Source organism: Pterocles gutturalis, unplaced genomic scaffold (genome assembly GCF_000699245.1).
Source record: "Pterocles gutturalis isolate BGI_N339 unplaced genomic scaffold, ASM69924v1 scaffold47942, whole genome shotgun sequence".
Classification (NCBI taxonomy): Eukaryota; Metazoa; Chordata; class Aves; order Pterocliformes; family Pteroclidae; genus Pterocles; species Pterocles gutturalis.
The window spans coordinates 13,790-34,176 of NW_010109468.1; the positions used below are offsets into that span (position 1 = coordinate 13,790).

At 35.2% G+C, this 20,387-nt stretch overlaps 1 protein-coding gene across 1 annotated transcript; it reads left to right on the top strand.

Moving 5' to 3' along the window:
* Positions 1-5,646: 5,646 nt before the first annotated feature.
* LOC104461398 (guanine nucleotide-binding protein G(i) subunit alpha-1) lies at positions 5,647-20,036 on the top strand. The gene is made up of 8 exons (XM_010072981.1): positions 5,647-5,683; positions 5,761-5,902; positions 9,721-9,878; positions 11,683-11,811; positions 17,110-17,239; positions 18,465-18,618; positions 19,503-19,717; positions 19,819-20,036. Exons 1-7 carry the CDS (start codon positions 5,679-5,681, stop codon positions 19,691-19,693), a joined length of 909 nt encoding a protein of 302 aa, XP_010071283.1. The 5' UTR covers positions 5,647-5,678; the 3' UTR covers positions 19,694-19,717; positions 19,819-20,036.
* The last annotated feature ends 351 nt before the right edge of the window (positions 20,037-20,387 follow it).

Sequence of the window (20,387 nt, forward strand, 5' to 3'; positions counted from 1 at the left end):
GACACTATGAGTAGTTTACAGTAACATTTTTGCTGACCTGTTATTTTAAATCAAATTATAAAATACTTAAATGCAGACCTGCTCCATTGGGAAAGTAAGAGATTATTGAATCTGTATACAATGAAGTTTACTACAACTTCATAGTAGTGAGTCATAGAACCATAGAAACATTTAGGTTGGAAAAGACCCTTAAGATCATTGAGTCCAACCGTGTCTGTGTTTTTAATATTTTTTTAGTAAGTTCTTGTGTAACTGGTAGCTAGTAGTTTGGAGAACCAAATACTGCTTTAGCTGTTTCTTAAATTTCTTTGAGCTTTGCTAGTCCTACTCAGTTCATTCAGAGGTTGATCTGTTACATATTTTTTTTGTTGTTGGTTTTTTGTTTGGTGTTTGGTTTTTTTTTAAAGACAATTGAACATCATGATGCTTTGATTTTTCTCTCTCTTGCCAAAGTTGAAAATTGGCTTTGAAGGGAAAGTTATAATACAAATTTAATCCCTTTTATTTAGCTGATCTTGAGATTAACTGTGTCATGGATGGTGCAGCAGAGTTTGTCATGGGCCTAGATTTATGTGCCAAGTATGGATTCACTGAGTGCTATCACTGCTTTGGCTAGCACCAATACTAGCTGTGGAAGTATTGACATGGGAAGGTAAAATCTGATTACTGAACTTGGAGGCAGAAGACCCTTCAGAGTACAGTTGAATATGTGGGGGGAAAACATGGTTCTGCTGTTTCCTGTGTTAAATTGTGGTGATTAAGGTAGACATGCTTTGCTTCCACGCCTTGTCAGTCTGCATAATGAAACATAAGGATCTACCTGCTTTCTGGCAAGCAGGTATAATAAGAGTATTAGACTTAGTTGAAGTTATATTCCTGCTCTGCTATGTGAATAAAAGCTTTAAAATTCTGTGCTTTAAATTGGGTTTTCATAGGATATGTGTTGCCTTTTTTTTTTTTTTTTTTTTGTGAGGAGTGCATGAAGGGCACAAATTGTGCAAGAGAGGTGAAAATACTCATCAGTTATTAAAACTTTCTTTTGTCAAAGTGGTGACCTAACAGTTAGCTTAGGCTTTCATTTTTTAAGACTAAGCAAACAAAAAGTACCAACCCTTCTTTCAAATTCAGAACTGATACGCTGCTGGTTTTTTAGTCCAAGCAGAACTGTCATGTTGTTTTATTAATATTTTTTAAGTTATACATAAATAGCAACCAAGCCTATAAGACGTCTGTTCAAGTTATTGCAGTAGTGAAGCTGAAATCAAGTATCACATTTAAGTTGAAATAAAGTATCACATTTAAGTAGCAGGCAATAAATAGCATCCTTTGATAAATGATTGAGGAATATACAATCAAGTCTGTCTAAATTTGGCTAGGGTTTGGTTGTGACAGTACAACTAGCTCTGACATTTTATATGCAGCTGTCACTTGAAATATTTAATACTACTTGCTCCTGTCTAAAACTTTCTAAAACAGAGTTAGTTCTCATTTTGCCATATGGACAACTTACTAACACTGAGATAAAGGAGGAAATTTTACAAATGCATCCATCATAAAATCTGTCTGAGCTCAGCATTCAGGAGTGCAAAAATAATCAATCTCCTTTCACAATGGGGCAGTTAGTAAGGTGTAATTTTCTTGTATACTTTGAGAAAATTATTAGGCAAGCTGCAGGTATTTTAGCATGGAGTTAAAAAAAAAAAATCCAAAGCAAACACAATTGTTTCTGTTTTCCATTAAATAAAATAGAGGAATGCATCTTCCAGGAACTCAATGTTAGATACTCTGTAATAAATGACTTAATCTTTTTTCGCATGTGTTATAAGTATTTGTGGTTATATTACTGAGAGAGCTTTTACGAGCATTCTAGGTGTTTGATACATGTGAATAGCAACACTGTAGAGAAACACGCATATGTGACTCAGGAAAAACTGAGTAGCAAGTGTATTACAGAATAATTAAATTTTGAAACTGTGACCTGCTTGATTAGTTAAATGTGGCAATTTTTTTAACAGAAAAAGCACTTCACAAGATAATGTATATTAAATGCTGTAGTAATATTTCTTATTATCTCCAAAATCACTCTTGAATGCAGGGGTATATATTTTCTTCAAATTGTTTGCATAAAAATATTAACCCAAACCAAATTATAGTAATTTAATTAACAAATCTAATCTTTTGACACCTATTTGTGCTTAAGTGCATAATTAGGTATTTGCAGATTAAGTCTTAATGTGGTTTATAAATGCTTCAGGTGTCACAATAACAAATGATATTTGTACTGGTGTCTCTGTTTTCTATTTATATTAATCTACTGGTATTGAACTTCCATGGCAGCTCAGAGTCTAGGAAGAAACTTGCAGGTTTATAAAAAATAAGTATTTTACTTGGGTATTAGCTTAAGATTGTTTAATGTCATCTTTAATTGATGTTGGCAGGCCTACTCTATTCCTTAGCTACATAATTCTGCAGCATGCTAGCTCCTGTTGGTGCTAACGCTCATTCTTCTGTGTGTTGGAGGGAGGGAAGTTCAGGCTCATCAGGAGCAGTTTTGGGGAGGAGCTGGGACAACTTTTGTCAGCCAGTCTTAAATTGGCTTGAGCCTGTCATGAAGCTGCATATTTGGTTTAATAGGAGGAATATCCCAAAGGCATCACTATACAGTAGTTGAACTATAGAAACATTCTGTTATGCTGACATCAAATAATAAAAAGTTGGAAGAAACCTCTATAGATCTCCTAGCTCAACCCTCAGCTCAAGGCCGGGCTAACATCAAAATAGATAAGGTTGCTCAGAGCCTTGTCCAGTTGAATCTTGAAGATCTCCAAGACTGAGTTTCTACTTCCTCTCTCTGTGATTGGTTCTAATGCTTAACCTCTTCCACTGAGATAGGTTCCCTGCGCCCTTTTGTATCTCATATCTCTATGAAATTCCCCCTGTGCTGCAGCTTCTTGATTGCCTCACATATTTTTGTTGTGTACCTCTGAGAAGTTTTGCTTCTGTCTTCAGCTGCCTTAAGTGAGTTTTATGGAGAGGGCAGCAACTAGACACTCCCTCAATCCACCCCCCTCCTCACCCACCCCCGCCCCATAAGATTTTTCCAGGATTAAAAAGCCCAGTTCCTTGTAGCTTTTCCTTGTATGCCATGCATACCAGCCCCCTAATCAACTAAGTGAACTTGTACTTTTTTTTGTCTAGTTTGTCTCATTTACTGGTTGCTGAGGGGGGGAACATTACACAGTACTCAGACGCAGCATCATGAATGCTGGCTGCTGGGGAATAACAGCTTTTTTTTTGACTTGCTGACTGCAGTTTTGGCAGTTCAGAAATGGTGGCTGTTGGCCAAGGTCAACCCAAAAGCCCACATGACCACTTGATCACTGTCTTCTCCCTCAGGATAAGGAGAAAATAGAAGGGAGGCAAGAAGACTCATTGATCAAGATAATGACAAAAATAGGGAAAGCAAAAGTTTGCACACACAAGCAAAGCAAAATGAAGAATTAATTCCCTACTTCCCATTGGGAGACAGTTGCTTGGCTGCTTTGTGGAAAGCAGGGTCTCAGCATGCATAATGGTTGTTTGGGAAAACAAAGACTGTAACCACAAAAGTCCACCCTTCCTCCTTCTTTCCCCGAGCTTTTACTGCTGACCATGGCATGTGGTATGGAATAACCTTTTGGTCAACTTGGGTCAGTTGTCCTGGCTGTGTCCCTTATCAACCTCTTGTCCACCCCCAGTCTACTTGCTAGGGGTGTGTGCAGGGTGGAAAAGACAGAAAGCTTTGATGCTGTGCATGCACTTTCCAGCAATAGCGGAAACACTAGTGTGTTATCAACACTAGGTTAGCCACAAATACAAAGCACAGCGCCATATGGGCTGCTGTGGAGAAACTTGACTCCATCCCAGCCAGACCCAGTGCAGCAGCCTGCTGTGTGGTTGACCTTTGTTCCCACAAGGGCCCGCTACTCATTCTTCATGTTGTTGATCCCCACAGTTGTTTTCTGAAAGGCTGTTCCCTATCCCATTAGTCCCAGGTCTGTATTGTTGCGTGGGTTATTCTGTGCCACTTGCAGGACTTCACTTTTGTCTCTTTTCAGTGTCATGAGATTTCTGTTAGGTCAGTCCTCCAGTTTGTTGAGGACTCTCTGAATAGTACGTCTGTTAGCCAACACTGGGACTGCTTCCTGGCACCCCAGGCTGATGTTGCCCGCAGACTTGATGTGGCTGCATTCTGTCCTGGCTTTCAGATCATTGATGGTGTTAAACTGAATTAGCCCAGTATAATCTACTGAATATTGTCTCTTCCAACTGGCTTCCATTTAGATTTTAAATGGTTGACCACAAGCCTTTAAGTCTGGCTGTCTAGGCAGATTTCAGATACCTTGAACTTGATATTTATCCAATTTGGTACAAGGATGCTATGAGAGGTGGCATTGGAAGCCTTATTAGAATCAAAGTAAGTTACATCCTTTGGTGTCCTTCATCCCCAAAAACAGCTGTTTCCTCACAAAAAGTTATCAAGCTTGGTGCAGTTTGCACTTTTTGTAAATCCATGCTGGCAATTCCTGGTCACCTTCTTTTTCTTCAGGTGCCTGGAAATGACTTCCAGGAGTATTTGCTGTATAGTTAGTCTGAGGATCAAGGTGAGAATGACTGTCTTATAATGCCTTAGATTCCCCTTCTTGCCCTTTTTTTGAAGATGAATACAGCCTTTATCAGTGGCTTCCCGTGGTCACAGTGACCTCTAAAGAAGTGAGTTTTCTTTGATTGTGTTGGAATTGGACAACTGGTGATCTGTTTGCATTAGAAACACCTGTAGACTGTGTCAAGACTATACTCGCTTCTGCAAAACAATATTGAGAAAGAGGAAATGTAAGAGGGAGAATTCAGCATGAGTCACAGACAAAACAGGAGCATGCTGTCTAAAGGTGTTACATCATAGCTCTAAGAGTTCCATTAATTTTTCATAGAAAGAAGCAGACTGATGAAAGTGGAGGTAAACTAAGCTAAGGTTGTTGAGACAGCAAAAGCTGCATTTTTCCCCCCTCTCCCTTTGTATTTTAACATTTCATGCATTTTTTTTTTAATTTGTTAAGCACTGAGAATGGTATCAGCATGTCTGGCAAACCTCATGCAATCTGTTTCAACAGAAAGTAGTCTGTGTTGTTTGATTGTTGTTTTGGCAAGGGCCAAAAGATGGTTGCAAGGACTAGAACCTTGAAGAATTTGAAGGTGTTCATTTGCAACACTGAAGACCGTTAATACAGTGTGAAGAACTTGCAAAGGAAGTTTTTGGTTAGATGTTGATTAAAAAGGCAGTTAGAGGAATTGAGCTTCAGACCCTTTTGAAGTTGAACAATTGATCATCTGCATTAGAAGCGCCATCAGACTGTGTAAAGATTATGCTCACTTCTGTAAAAAGAAAAGCCAAGACTTTTTAGAGCTGAATGATCTGTTCTTAAAAGGACTTGATTTTGAAACTTCCGTCTTGAGACATATTTTTGTATTAAAAATCAATTTCTAACAAATGTACTTTTAGCTATTAAAGGTTTTTATATTAATTAGGTATTTGAAGTGTAGCAACTAAATGTATTTTCAAAGATTAATAAAAGTACTCAATTTTCACACCTTTTTTTTCAGGAGCTGGAGAATCGGGGAAAAGCACAATTGTCAAACAAATGAAGTAAGTATGGTGAAATAGTGTAGTGGAGAAATATGGTTTTTTATTTGAATAGAGAATTAATTTTTTTCCTTCCGTAGGATTATCCATGAAGCTGGTTATTCAGAAGAAGAATGTAAACAGTACAAAGCTGTTGTCTACAGTAACACCATTCAGTCCATTATTGCTATCATTAGAGCAATGGGGAGGTTGAAGATAGACTTCGGTGATCCAACTAGAGCTGTGAGTATTGATGTACACACGCAGATAAGCAGCTGAAATATCCATTGATTTTTAAATTTTTGTCCATTATTATTTCCTGAAAAAATCTCTCGATATCCAGAAATCTGTTTTGTAGGATACAAAGTTTGATTGTGAACTGAATGCCATTGGTCTTTACATGGCAAGGTGACCTACAGAGCAATCAGCACTGGGATGATTCACCACAAGTATTTGGTTTAGATACAATTCTCCAAATTCCAACTAAATTTGGAGAACTAAACTTCCGAGTCTTAGGGAGTTTTTGAAAAACATTATGTAGTCATGTGTCTTTATTTGAATGGACTTGTGGGCTGTTATGTTCTGCATGTCATTTAAGACATCTTAATGTTCCTTAAAAAGCACAACTTAAATAGGTAGGCATATAGCTACTGTCTGCACTTCTCAATTGGGTCATAGGCACAGCAGTGCGTAAAACATTTCCAACTTCTGAGCTTGATCGTGTTTCATACTGATGTCCAATATGAAGGACTTTATTTTACTCAAGGCAGAGACATGGGCATAGACCTGCTGGTGGTATCCCATTTTTTCATGGTACCATATGGATTAAGGATTTTTCCCAAGAAATAGGAGACCTTTTTCTAAGCTTTTCTGCACCTTTTCCAACTCATTTCATATGAAGTCATTCATACAAACCTCTGATGGGTCTGTTTGCCATTCCACCTATTGAAGCTACTCTGCAGAATTGATTCTTTTGGCTTATTGTTTCTCTAGTCCTAACCCTATACTCTTACCTGTGGTGACCCTGATTAAGTCCACATCTGGTCAGGAGGTTAGAGGCTCTGAATCTCTCTGTAAAATGCTTAGATTAAGTGTTTCTGCTTGTCCTGTGGTTACAGGAATCCATTCTGTTCTGCAGTGCTGAAATTGATCACTAAAGTTGTTAGTCTGAATAACACTGGAGCTTTAGTTCCAGATGTATGCCTTTATTTTCTTTCCATATAAATCTATGTCAATATGGAATGCTCACCAGTACAGTTTCTGAAGGAGGAATTAGCCACATTATGGCTGTCTTGCAGGAAAGATGGAGGAAGTTTTATGGTTTTTCATGTCTTGAAATAAGTATGTAAGGTAGTCAGAGGGATATTTTGTCATAATTAAGTTCTGTCATGTTAAGGTTGAATTACAGTTTAGGAGGAGAGGAGGGTCTTGAAAACTAAGAAACAGTATGCAAATTCTCCATTCATGACAAAGGCTTATGTTCAAGATCTGAGTGCTTAAAAAGCAATTTCTACCTTCAGTGACCTTGTGAAATGCATTATGTATGGTTGTCATAAGAAAGACAAACATTGATGAGATTATGTAAAGTGTGTCATGAAGTTGCATCTGAAATCTAAATCTGATTGTCAGTCATGTGAATTATTAGTTAATTTTCCTTTTGTTATTTGATAGTCATTATTTTATGTACATATGTTAATTCTCCCTGAAACCTCTCAAGTTGCAAACATAACGAATAAAAGCTTAATTTTCATTGGTTATTCCTCTCTACACTTGTTCTCGTGTTTGCTATTGTCTTCCCTCAAGACCAAAGTTTTCCAAGGCAGCAACAGTATCTTATCGCATCTTAGTTCAGTATTTGTGCAATGGAGTCCTCTCTGGAGTCTGGCAGCTAATGCTGGAAAGAGGCAGATGGTAGACTCATGTTACTAAATACATAGTAAGAGAAAACGGAGGAGGAGTAAATTTAGGTGTTAGCAGATAAAATGACTAACAAGATTTTGAGGGCTATTTTATATAATATAGTCAATTTGAAGTAATCTGAATTTGTTGATTTCAGAGAGCTATATAAATAATGAGGCAAACTGTTGTCAGGGATAATCTTAAAATAGCTGTCCATCCTCTTGCACTTAAGGAGATCTTGGTAGTCCAAGTTCTTTTTTCAGAGCAACACTGCTATGGAACTTCAGTACTAGATTTTTGCCAATTGTAAAGTCAGAAGTGGAAAAAGAAATTCAGATCTTGTGTTATATCAGTCGCACTTTCTTTAAAAAAAAGTATGGTTACTCCTTGAATATTATAGTATAGCCTTTTCAATTTTATTCTATTTCATTGTAATTTTGTTGTTTTTCAGAAAAAAAAAATCATAATTCTTGATGAAAACTGTTAGATTCAGATTCTCTTCCTTAAATTTCTGAGGGCAATTGGGGTTTACTCTAAATGGAATGTTTGTTTAGAAAATCATATGCTCTTAATTCTGTCGTAAGACTAAAGGTAAAGCAGCGAGTTGAACATTTTATTTTTTAAAAATATTGAATCGAGGAAGCACAGGTTACACCAGCAGCTTCAGTAATGATCAGTCACGAGACTGATGTATCTTCCTTTGTCCTACAGGGTGTTTCAGTGCTAAAGTCGAAACTGGTTTTTCAGAGACATTTACAGAATGTGCTTTAAAGGACTATGGACCACTTTCTAAATATGAGACTTACTGTAATTACCTAGAGAGATTGTTAAATTAGTTTCTTTACATTATCTCATTTATGAAATCTGGTATAAGAATAGTGACACCTAGAGAGGAAGCTGCCTGATTCCAATACAATTAAAGTATCTAGCATTGGTTAATAATGAAAATAGGATTTGATCGTTGGATACTACCTCACTTGTGGTGTCTGTAGTACTTGTTGTCCTTAGAAAAGGGAGGATGGGGGTAACAGAGACCACTTTATTTTAATGTTGGGGCTTTTGAAAAGCTGAAATTGATCCTCTTGTTGCACCTTCCCTTTCCCCTCCCCACCATTTTAGACTGTGTAGAGATTAGAGCTATTTGAAACAGTAAATTTTGTGTGTTTGAAAGTCAGACCATGTTAGGTATGAAATGGCATAATAATTCATGACAAAATTGGCTGTCAGTTTCTAAGCTGTTTCCCTCATATGTCTTAATATATTGGCTCCTATTCAAGATCTGCTGCTTCTGTGAGTTGTAGGTTCTTGACATTTGCATCGACAAACAATATCTAAGACCAGAATTGTCATTCACGTTTCTTTTATGCAGGCATATTGCTCAAACTATAGTCAGTGAGATCTGACTATCCAACCCTTTGATCTTTACTCCTCTGTTTTTTATGTAATTATTAGTGCAATCCATTGAATTTTTATTAGTTGTCCACAATTTGTCCTGTGCAGGTACAGTAATCAGTATTCTGTTAATTTGTTTGACAAATGTTCATTTTTAGATCTGTAGCTACTCTAGCTTCCAAAAGACTTTTTAAACTATATATCAGATACTTGTTCATATATATAACTACATATGTATATGTATCTATATATATAAATATATATAGATATATTTTCTATTTCCTGATGCATGATTTGGGAAGAAATGATAATTTGTCACTTTGAAAGAAAGTTGTTTTTTGAAGCTTAAGTAATCAGTATTCTTCAGTCAATCGATACACATCTGCATTTCTGAAGGTTCTAGTATGCATCGTAACCATTCTATTCAGTTTGTGGCATTTGATAAGCAAATAAGATTAACTTGAGACTTGAGCACAAAATGTTACTACTTTGGTTTATAGAAGCTTAGTTCAAGTTACAAACAGATCAGAAGCTTTATCAGCTAATGAGAAATTTGGTTAACTAGTCTTTCAGTTGTTGAAAAATGAGGGAATTAATGTCCTGTGCAGAACACTAAAGCCAATTGTTTGCTGTCACATTTTTTGGTTTGGTTATATTTACATTTATCAGGTTAGGAAAGTATCTCATTTGCTGAATATAGTTCTTAGGTGATAATGCTTCTACAGTATTTCTTAATGTTTATCTCTCCACTTTCTGTTTATGTCCTAAAGGATGATGCTCGGCAACTCTTTGTGTTAGCTGGAGCAGCAGAAGAAGGATTTATGACTGCAGAGCTTGCTGGAGTTATCAAGAGACTGTGGAAAGACAGTGGAGTTCAAGCTTGTTTCAACAGATCCAGAGAATACCAGCTTAATGACTCTGCTGCCTAGTAAGTACTGTGACAATCAGGACTCTCTTTGGTTTGTAAATAGTAGCTAAAGGAATAGAAGAGAAGTCTCATCTTTAGAGGAATTCTGCTCACATATAGATGGAAAATTTATAAGTATCTGGACAAAGATATTGTCCACTTGGGTCAAAAGTGCTACAACTAACCTTAGAGGTGGGAGAGGAAGAGGTGTGGTATAATTATGAATCTGGGTCATGTTCTGACTAGTTGTTTCATCCTCTTGAGGAAGACAAAAATTGCTTTAAGGTGCTTTAATACGTTACGCAGCATTTTTAATACGAAAACATGACTCGAGTACCTGTTAGTATCTGAACATGTCCAGGAAACTTGATTACATGATGTGAATCCATATTACCAAGGGTACTACTTTCATGTTCGTAGTAGAGTTTCTTCTGTGGTTTAACATTGGTGCATTTTCTTTGTTAATTAACGGTCTCTGTTAGAAATATGTTGAGCAAAGGTAACAATCAGGATGTGTATTCTATGCTAGGGTACTTCATTAAAAAAAAATAAAACAGTAAAGAATCAAGGGTATGAGAAATAAGATCTGATGGCAGCAAGTAATGGTAACTCAGTCAAGGAAGAATCCATTGAGGGAGAGATAAGATGGTAAAGAATGGCAGAGCAGTGATATTTGCCTTATAGGGCAATTTCTTTAAAGCTGAATTGATTTGTAGTATTTGAAGTTGATTTTCACTTTCCTTAAAATAAGGTACTTCTGTTCTTTTGAATAAATACACATAAATAAACAACGTGTAGGTAAGGTAACTGTGAGAAGACTGCAGCTGGAGTGATGTAATTATAGGCATGCTGAATGAATAGAAGTGTGATCAAATTGTATTGAAATAGCATTGGTACTTCCAGCATGATTGTTACTTGTTTGCTGAAGTTGTTCTAAGGGTACCAAAGGTAGACGGCAACAAGCTGAGCTCATGATGACAAATCTCTTGACTTCAGAGATAGCACTTGTATAAACTTTCTTCAATATGGAACACTTAATCTGGAGGATCACTTACTTTCCTCTGGTAACTTCCTCTGTTCTTTTTTGTTGTTTTAGATACCTCTCCCTCTAGTTTCATAAGAAAACTTCTTCTGGCCATGCAATTGTATCTTTAAAATTGCTAACTTCTGGTTAGACTGAAAGAAGAACATAATGCCTTCCCTTTTTGCTATGGGAAAAGCACAAATAATGTTTGTGTTTTTTTAGAAACACTGGGCTTCTTGGCCCACATCTCAAGAGTTTGGCAATGCAACTGTGCTATTGTAAATAATGCATGCAAATAGAAATTCTCAATAGGAAGTTAATTGTTATGTATTAAGCATTTCCTTAAGCTCATTAGTTCTGGCCAAAACACTGGGTTGTTCTTTTCATGCCTATTGTCAAGTCTAGGGTAATTTTGGGCTTTGGTTATAGTTCAAAGTAACTTGTAGTTCAGTCGGTTACAAAGATGAAGGTGATGTTCTAGTTAGTGCAGGTAACAGTGGTGTACATGGAACCATGTTTGCGTTTTGGGATTTCAAAAGAAGAAATCTTTGAAGTGGAGTTAATTGCATAATTTTTCTTTCTTCTGGGATGAGATATCTTTGTGTCTCTAAAGCTTATTTCAAAAAACCTTGGAAAATTGAGGGAAATAATGTGTCTTGTTTTTTATCCTATCTCGGAGAAAGCTATTCTATAAAAGTCAAGCCTAGTGTAACGAGTGGACCTAGAACTTCTGTAATTCTTTGTAATTATCATGTTACTATTTTATGAATAACTGAAAGCAGTATTTATTTTTATCTTCAGTTACTTGAATGACTTGGACAGGATAGCACATACCAGCTACATTCCAACCCAACAGGATGTTCTCAGGACTAGAGTGAAAACGACAGGAATAGTGGAAACTCACTTTACTTTCAAAGATCTTCATTTTAAGTACGTAAATCATGCTGCATGTTAATCTGTCTGTTACGGTTTCTGAAAGGTCTAGAAGAGGGACTTTCAATGATGTCAAGTAACAAATTCGTCTAACCAGAACCTTGATTTCCCCCCCTCACCCTTATAATAACTTGGAATAAATATGCAGATATTAAGTAATAAATATTTTGGTTTTATTGGCAGCTTTTTGTAAAGAATTTTATATGTAAATTAAATCTCAAAATATTCCATTTTCTACCATGTAAAATAGCTGTTCTATCAGAGCCTTCCCTGTAAATTTATTTGGAGAGCTGGAGACTTATAAATGTTTTCTGGTTTTGTATGAAAGGGTAAAACCATTTTTCTGAAGAACTGAATTAAAATGTATTGTACTTTAAGATAGTACTTTATTTAGTGATGAAAGAATGTGACTTATGCTTCCTGTGATGTGAAATTTACAAAATAATGTTAATATTGTGAACATTGTATGTCCAAAGGCGCATTCATGAGGAAAGCATAGGATCGTATAAATGTAATAATATTCTACCTCCTATTGATGAGGAAGAGTGAGAAGAAAACTCAATAAAGCTCACATTACATCTGCATTTAGATTGTGCAGATGTTGTTGTCAGTGTGCCCGTGCAATATATTTGTTTGGTATGTTCATAGAGAATACTTTTTTTCATGTAAATGCATAGCAAGTACTGTAATATGGATGCTTCAGGGACATCAGTACTGGGGAAGTATATTTTGTTTCTTTGTTTTAGGGTTTAAGTATACAAAGTTCATATTCATCCATAAAGTAATAGCTGGTAAATGGGAATGAAGCTGTTGCAAACCTAAGGAGAGTAGTCCTTAGCCAAGCCTCAAGAGAGGTCTTCAGTATTTTGAGGATCTGTCCATTTTCTCACTGATTTTCTGATGTTTCTTGTTCAGTTTGCTGTTATAAATGGGTTTAAATTCTTCTGTGCTCCCAATGAAGTTCTGTGCAGGTAGCTACTTCCAGTCTGTACTGATAATTAGGACTCTTATAAGGACCATATGATTACAGTCCCATGAAGTCCATTATAAGGATTATATGATTCCACTTCTACAAAATGTGTAACTTTAAGACAGACCTTTGGAACTATTTAGCTATAATATACATTTAAACATCTATACATCAGGTGTTTGAATTTTAGGTGCCTTAGGAGACAGACTTAATGAATTATTAGAAGGGCTTGAAGAAGTGTACTCTTACATAACATTGAAAAGAAATTTTAAGATTAACTAAAGGCATAAAAGTCTTGATTATACCAAGTTGAGGGTACATAAACATGACTAGCTGTGCAATATTGTGTACTTCAATTTTCTTCATTATCGTTTCTTTCATGTTATGGTGTGTGTTTGGATTCTTTGAGGTTGAGCCTCATTTCAGCCTTCCTTATAAAGCACTTAGCATAGCTTTGATGATTGATTCAATCTAAAATGCAAATAGCAAGTCATCTTCATCCTGTTTCTAGAGACTATTTCAGAGGTTGAGTCTGATTATTTACTACTTTTGTCTTCAAAGAACACCTTATTTTGTAGAAATGTTCTTCTGATTATTTAACAAATTCTTATGGAAATTCAGGTCTTAGTACAAAATTATAAAATGTTAACATTAGAATTGACAGAAGTAATGGCTAAAATTTAAAGTATCAATTATTAAGGTATACATGTAGAAAATATATTCCTATGGGTCTAGCCATCACTAATTATTTGACAACTAAGAAGGAGTAAGTGGCTGACTTGCATTTATATAGGGTGATATCCAGAGACTTCCGCTCAAAGATATCTCTGAAGGTAAGGAATTCTTCTAAGGAATCCTTTTTTCCAGGAGTAATCTTTAAAATGTGTTTTAAATAGCATTATTCCATTGTGTAACATTAAATGAACAATGAGTGTTGTCACTTGCCTGATAGTATACCCAAGCAGAAAACCTCATTAGAGGTTAGTGTTTCTGACAGTTCTTGATCAGAAAACCAAAGGTCTTTGTTTTTCTTCTAATTTTTTTCCTCCCCTCTACTTATTTTTATTGTGTTTTTTCTAAATAAAAAATCTATCAGTTCAGAACAGTTTAAGATTTCTAAAAATAACATCTGTAGTTGAATCCCTTCAAGTGCAATTTACCTAGTCACGTACTATGCTAATGTAAAACTGGTAGGGTTTTTATCTACCTGTCCCCCTGCAATCTTACAGCCCAGGGAGAACAGGAAAGAGGGATAATAAAAAACATAGGTTGGTTTTAAAAAGTGTGTAATATGCGAGATTTTCCAGATAAGTATCATATTTTTGTAAACACTCTGCTTTAAAAAATATGTCAAATTCATAGTCTTTTGCAAGGCTGGGGACTGGAACAAGCAACTTGGATAACCTTAAAAAGGAAGTTAAAGCAATCTTCATAAGTATCTGCTGTCCTTTTGGCCCATATCACATTTTGTATGGGTACTGGAATCATGTTCTTTGCTTAAATAGTCTGAAAGAAGCAGAACAGCAGATCTGGCAACACTAGCTTTCAAAAACCTATTGTGCTAATGAGAGGACCTTGCAAAAGTCCTTGAATTTGCACAACTGCACATAAACCATTCAGAAAGCTACACATTTATGCTAAGTAGCATAGCTTGTAGTATAGAGATGACTGGAAAAGTGTCTTCAGTGCTTTACATTTAGTTCAGTGAAGTAATTTGTCTTAATGTGGCATAATCACCTTGTAATCTCATTGGAGAAGGCTGCTTTCTTTAAATAGTGGAAAGTTATTAAAGCATTTCTCTAATACCTTCATTCTTTAGATAACGGGGGTAGATTCTGCTGTTAGAAACTTTAATTCTTTTAGCACTGCCTTGTTTTTCTTTTTAATTCATTGTAGACTCTGACTTACCTTGCATTACAAAAATGTGTTTCTTCTGAGTAGTCAAACCATGGATGTGAATGTACTGTGAATTTTAGCATCTGGGGCAAGGCTTAAAAGATGGGCTTTCACAAAACCGTGTGTGCCTATCTCCCCTTATTGGAAGGTGAAGCCTGTAAATCAAAACTTTTTCAAAACTTGTAAAAATTTATCTGCAGATTAAGCAGTTTCTGTGACTGTTTCAGTCTTTTGGGACTGTGATGTAACCAGGCCTCAGTATGACTTCTAACAGGGCAGATGGAAAGCTTATGAACTTAAATAGCGATGCTGAACAGAGGTGTTTTGTTTTTTTTTCTGAAAGATACTTGCAGCCTTATCTTTTTTCAATAATTTTATGTGCCAAGTAGTTTTTTTTCTGTGTGTCTGTGTTTCTCTGTACTGATATCATATGTAGAAAAGATTCATTACATAAAAAAATCCATCAGGTTCTTATTAGTTGCTGTGGAGGTGTTCACTGTGAAACTGTGGTGCCACAACTTAATCCGACACTACATTTTAGTATATAAAAATTTCGAAGATGAGTGCAAAAAGATGGTTTGCATAAAGAATTGGGGTTTATTAGGTATACTGTTAGAAAGGCAACCCCAAAAAGAGACAAGCGTCGCTGGTGAAACGCACAAGTGGCAGAGGCTATTCTGAATTGAAGCAAACATTTCTGGCTAAAATCAGTATCTGTGAGTACAAACTGGAAGTTACACTTCCTCTACATTCTAGAAAACTTGTCAGTCTGTGTTTTCCCTCCCTTCTCAGGGTACATGCTGGCAACATAGTCTGAACAAACCAGAATCATACAATAGCTCCTGTGCAGGCCCATTTTCTTTACATATTCTTGGTATTCTTTGAAAGAATAGTTTTTACTGCAGTTTTTTATTAATGTGGGATGTTGTGCAGTGTTTTCTTATTCCTTTCAGTTACCTTAGTAATATTTTTGCATCAAGCAGTGCCATAAGATATTATTGAACTAATTATATCCATGCAGATAGATGCCATGATACTGCTATTAGTATAAAGCATGTAGTTTCTCATGTTCCTTAGAAGCTGATGTCCACAGAAAATACAAGGACCAATTTTCTTGTTCAGCTTCTCAGTTAATTGTTCTTGTATTCTGTTCTGTTGTTCAACCCTGATATGTGACACATTTGCATTGTTTTGAAGCCATAAGTCATCGCGAGAATTTGAGACAACAGAATTCTATGATAGGAAAGAGACAGGTGGAAAAAGTGTGTGTTCTCTCTCTTTGAGAAGATACTGTGATATATATATATATATATATCACTTAATTTCAGGATACCACTGTTGGGGTGTCCATCCTCCCACCCCAATTCACAGTTCATTATGTCAGGATGCTGTTTATCTGGCTTGCACAATACTTGAAGTTTCTCATGAATGTTCTGTCTTTCAGAGTGGCTGTAGCCCATAATAGTTAGGGGCCATTTAAAGCATTTAGACCATAGAGAAAAGCAAATCCATTCATATAGTGCTAATTTGCTGAACCTCTGCTGTTAAGTTCTGGAATGTGGTCTTTTCCTGTTGCTCTATTTCTGGTTAGCTAAGAATTCAAAAGAAACAAGACTCACTTTTGTAGCTCAATTTTCCTACCTAACTGCATTTCCAAAAAAAATGTATTTATTAGAGGGAAAATAGTTATTCTTATTATGTAATGCTTATTTTGTCTTTTAAGATAATTTTGAAAATAATTTTGAAAATGTCTCTTAAAAAAATATCCCATTTAAACATAGTTGAAAAATAGATGAAGTTGCAATTTGGTTTAGGAGAGAGTGAAGCTGAAACTCAACAGTATTTAGAGATTCCAGATTAAATTTGAAAAAGTGAAAATTAGTATTCCAAAATATAAATATACAAAATCTAAAACAACAATAATCAGGTCAGTGTTACTTGTATCGAACTTCCTTAATATTGCATTATTTCCAAGTATTAAAACAGATACCACTCTGCTCTTAAAGAATCTGTTGATCAATATCTTTCAGTACTGTAGACTTTTTATTAATTTGGACTAAAGGTTGAATAATACTGTCGTCTAGTTTACATTTAGTAAAGCTAACTGTGTGTTTTTATTTTTTTGTAGCTTACAATTAACTTCATTAATGAAATTTAGTACAAATTATATTTGATCAGTTTTGTTTAGCTTTTATCTTGTGCTTTCTCATCTTTGGTAAAATGTTATACAGGAAGACTTTCAAAGCTTTATTAAATTTTGGTTTTTTACTGAGACATTAAATAGTAATAAATGTTGCAGATTTTTATGCCTTTTCTTAAATTTTTATGATTAGACTTGCACAGCTGACACTTTCAGATTTTATTGGTTAACAGTCAGAAAGCTAGAAATTCCAAAGTTCATTCCCTGCTTTTGCACGTCTGTTTTGCAGAATGTTTGATGTTGGAGGCCAAAGATCAGAGCGGAAGAAGTGGATTCACTGCTTTGAGGGTGTTACAGCAATTATTTTTTGTGTGGCATTAAGTGATTATGACTTGGTCTTGGCTGAAGACGAGGAAATGGCAAGTACCTTAATGTCGAAGAAAGGAATAGTTGTTGGATAGAAACTGAATAAGCTTGAAAGGAAAGCTGTAAATACATCTTTTAGAGTATTACTGATATATGGGTTTTGTGTAAAAGGTCTTGGAGAAATGGTGATAGAATTCATGCTTTCAGGTTTCGAAGTATTTCATCATATTCTTAGAAAGAATACTATGAGACAAGTATTCTTTTCAGCTATACTCTTTCATGTTTTAAAGGACATATAAATTAATCAGGATAGATTGCCAGTAATACACATTTTAGTCTCTTTATGGATGCTAGAAGTATAGAATAAGAAATTGCTTGACTTACCTGTTTCTACTTTACTACATTTTGGTTTCCTTTCCTTCCTTAGTCTTCAGTTTTTGATTCTTTTTAATTTTCTTTCTCTTATCTCTTTCCTTAGTTGCACAATTTTTTTTATCTTCTTTTCCCTTCCACTTCTTTCTCTTCTTTTAATGTGTGATTCCTCCCATATCAGTATGCCCAGGGTGCACACTTGTTACTATCTGAGTGGTCTAAAGCGATGCCTATCTATTGTGTGTAAATCATTAACAGACTTCTGTGATCTTGACTTCATGTTCTGCAAGTTTTTCTAAAATATATGTAGTTTGGGGAGGAAAGGGAAATAAAATTAAAATCTTTCAAGTGATGTCTAGTCAAAGAAGGTCATAGCTAGCATCCTGCTACTTAAATGACTGGAGCTTGGTACCTACATGTTGGATTATTTTTCTACAGAGTTAAAAATTAGGATATGAGGGGAAAAAACTGCTCACTTGATTCTCTACTTCTGCAGAACTTTTTTTTTTCCAGTGCTGGAATCTCAGCTAGGTGCAGAATTTAATTTTCCAGAAGTTTCTGGAAGACCTAATCAGTATAAGACAAATGTAGGTAACTAAGCAACTCATAGAATATCTGTACTGCAAAATGCCACAACGCACCAAAAATTTCTAAAATATTAAACAGCTTAAGCCTGGAAATGAGGAAAAGAAGAAAAGAGAAAGTAGTTGCTTAAACTCTGCTTGTGAAAGAGTTCTTTGTAGTGGTCTTGGCCTTTCTCTTTACCTGAGGTAAAATGTGATTCTGTATGCTAAGAATTTAGTTCTGTAACTTATCTGGTTCATTTGCAAGTAATCAAAAATACTTATCCTGATTTTACTACTGAAGTCTGATAAAATGCAACAAGGTGTTTTTTTCCAATTACAGAATCGGATGCATGAAAGCATGAAATTGTTTGACAGTATCTGCAACAATAAATGGTTCACAGACACTTCTATTATTCTCTTCCTGAACAAGAAAGATCTTTTTGAAGAAAAAATCAAAAGGAGTCCTCTCACTATTTGCTACCCTGAATACGCAGGTATTGGAGGGGGATGCAGGTGTCAAGTAATTTTTGCTTAAATTACCTGATTTTTGATGCACAAATTGGAAAGTTGAATAATTCTAGGTATCTGAAATATTTAAATGAAATAAAGTTTGAGATGGGGGGGTTGTTTTTATGGATCACAATTTAAATAGTGCTAAGTCAGATTCATCTTTTTAACCAGGTGAAATAATGCTGGCCCCCTGATAGCTTTTAAATGTTACTGCTGCTATGCTTTTCAGCCTAATTTATTTAGCTCATTCATTTTTCTGATGCTCTCTTCTTTTTGTAATCAGATGTAATTTTTTAACTAGCAGGAAATCCTGAGGATACGTGGGAGTTTATTTGAAGAGGGAGTGTACATACATGTTAGAAATATGTGGCTTATTTAGGAAATACATAGCAAGAGAGGATGATTTTATTTAACAAGTCTTAGCCTTGTTATGTATAATTTTCATTGTAGCTTCAGACTATTACATCCTACACGTTAGAGGTGAAAAGCTTAGGAGAAATGCATATGCCAAATGTCTTTAATTGAATTGGGGAAAACCCCAAACTTTTAAAACATAAAAATGGAAAGTGAGTAACTTGAATGATGGAAACAAAATATCCTAATCTAGGCAACAGTGATGGGTCTTTAACTTTCTCTGTCTGCCACTAAAGTAAATGGAAATACTCTTCCTGCAGCTGGAATTTAATTGAATCCTTAGTTTTTTATATTTAAAAATGTGTCCAGAAGGTTTTCTTCAAGATTTATTTATGGTATCTTATAGCAATGGCTGTGAAATTACTCCTGTTCAGGTTTAGGTTAACTATTTCCAAAGAACAACTTCCTTCAAAGATGTTTGAAGCCAGCTTACTGAGCAATTTTTTCCTTCTAGGGTCAAATACTTATGAAGAAGCAGCTGCTTACATTCAATGTCAGTTTGAAGATCTGAACAAGAGAAAAGACACAAAGGAAATCTACACTCATTTCACATGTGCCACAGACACAAAAAATGTGCAGTTTGTTTTTGACGCTGTAACTGATGTCATTATTAAAAATAACCTTAAAGACTGTGGCCTCTTCTGAGAACAGACAAATGGTTGTTAAATGGTAAATTCCATGTCTGAAAACAGGACTTGGGCATTTGGAATATGCTCATGCTGTGTAAAACCTACATAGATATACTTAATTCTCTTCTATTTTATTTCTAGGTTTGGAGAATGACTTCGCACAATTCTAATCTAATTCTTTTTGAGATGAAAGAAATACAAAATACGTTGTGCTGAATGATAGATCAGTACTGTACTTGCCTGTTTTAACAGCTTTATTTATGTTTGTCTTGTAAATTTAAGTAATTAGTTAACACAGATGTCAGTTGATTGTATGTAAACTTATAATTGTAGTAATGTATTTGTATAAACGTTGAACGGAATATTTTAGTAACTTGATGTCCTCTAAAATTTCCATGTTTTATGAAGATACTCTTAGAAGAGACAGACACTTTTTGCCTTTGAATTATTTAAACGTCTTGTAAAATTAAATTTTCTTTTCATCTTGAGGGTGCATGCTTCCTTATTCTTTCTTTTTGTTGGTAATACTGTATATGTTGTTAGCTTTTTTGATATTTAAACAGCCTCATACATCTGCTCAGACGTAAAGAAACATAACCAATAAAACTTGTTTTTTGCCTTAAGTTTTGAAAAAAATCTTTTTATAAATTTAAGATAAAAGCATAGATTATTTTTTAAATGTAAATGAAATCCACAGTTCATGAAATCTG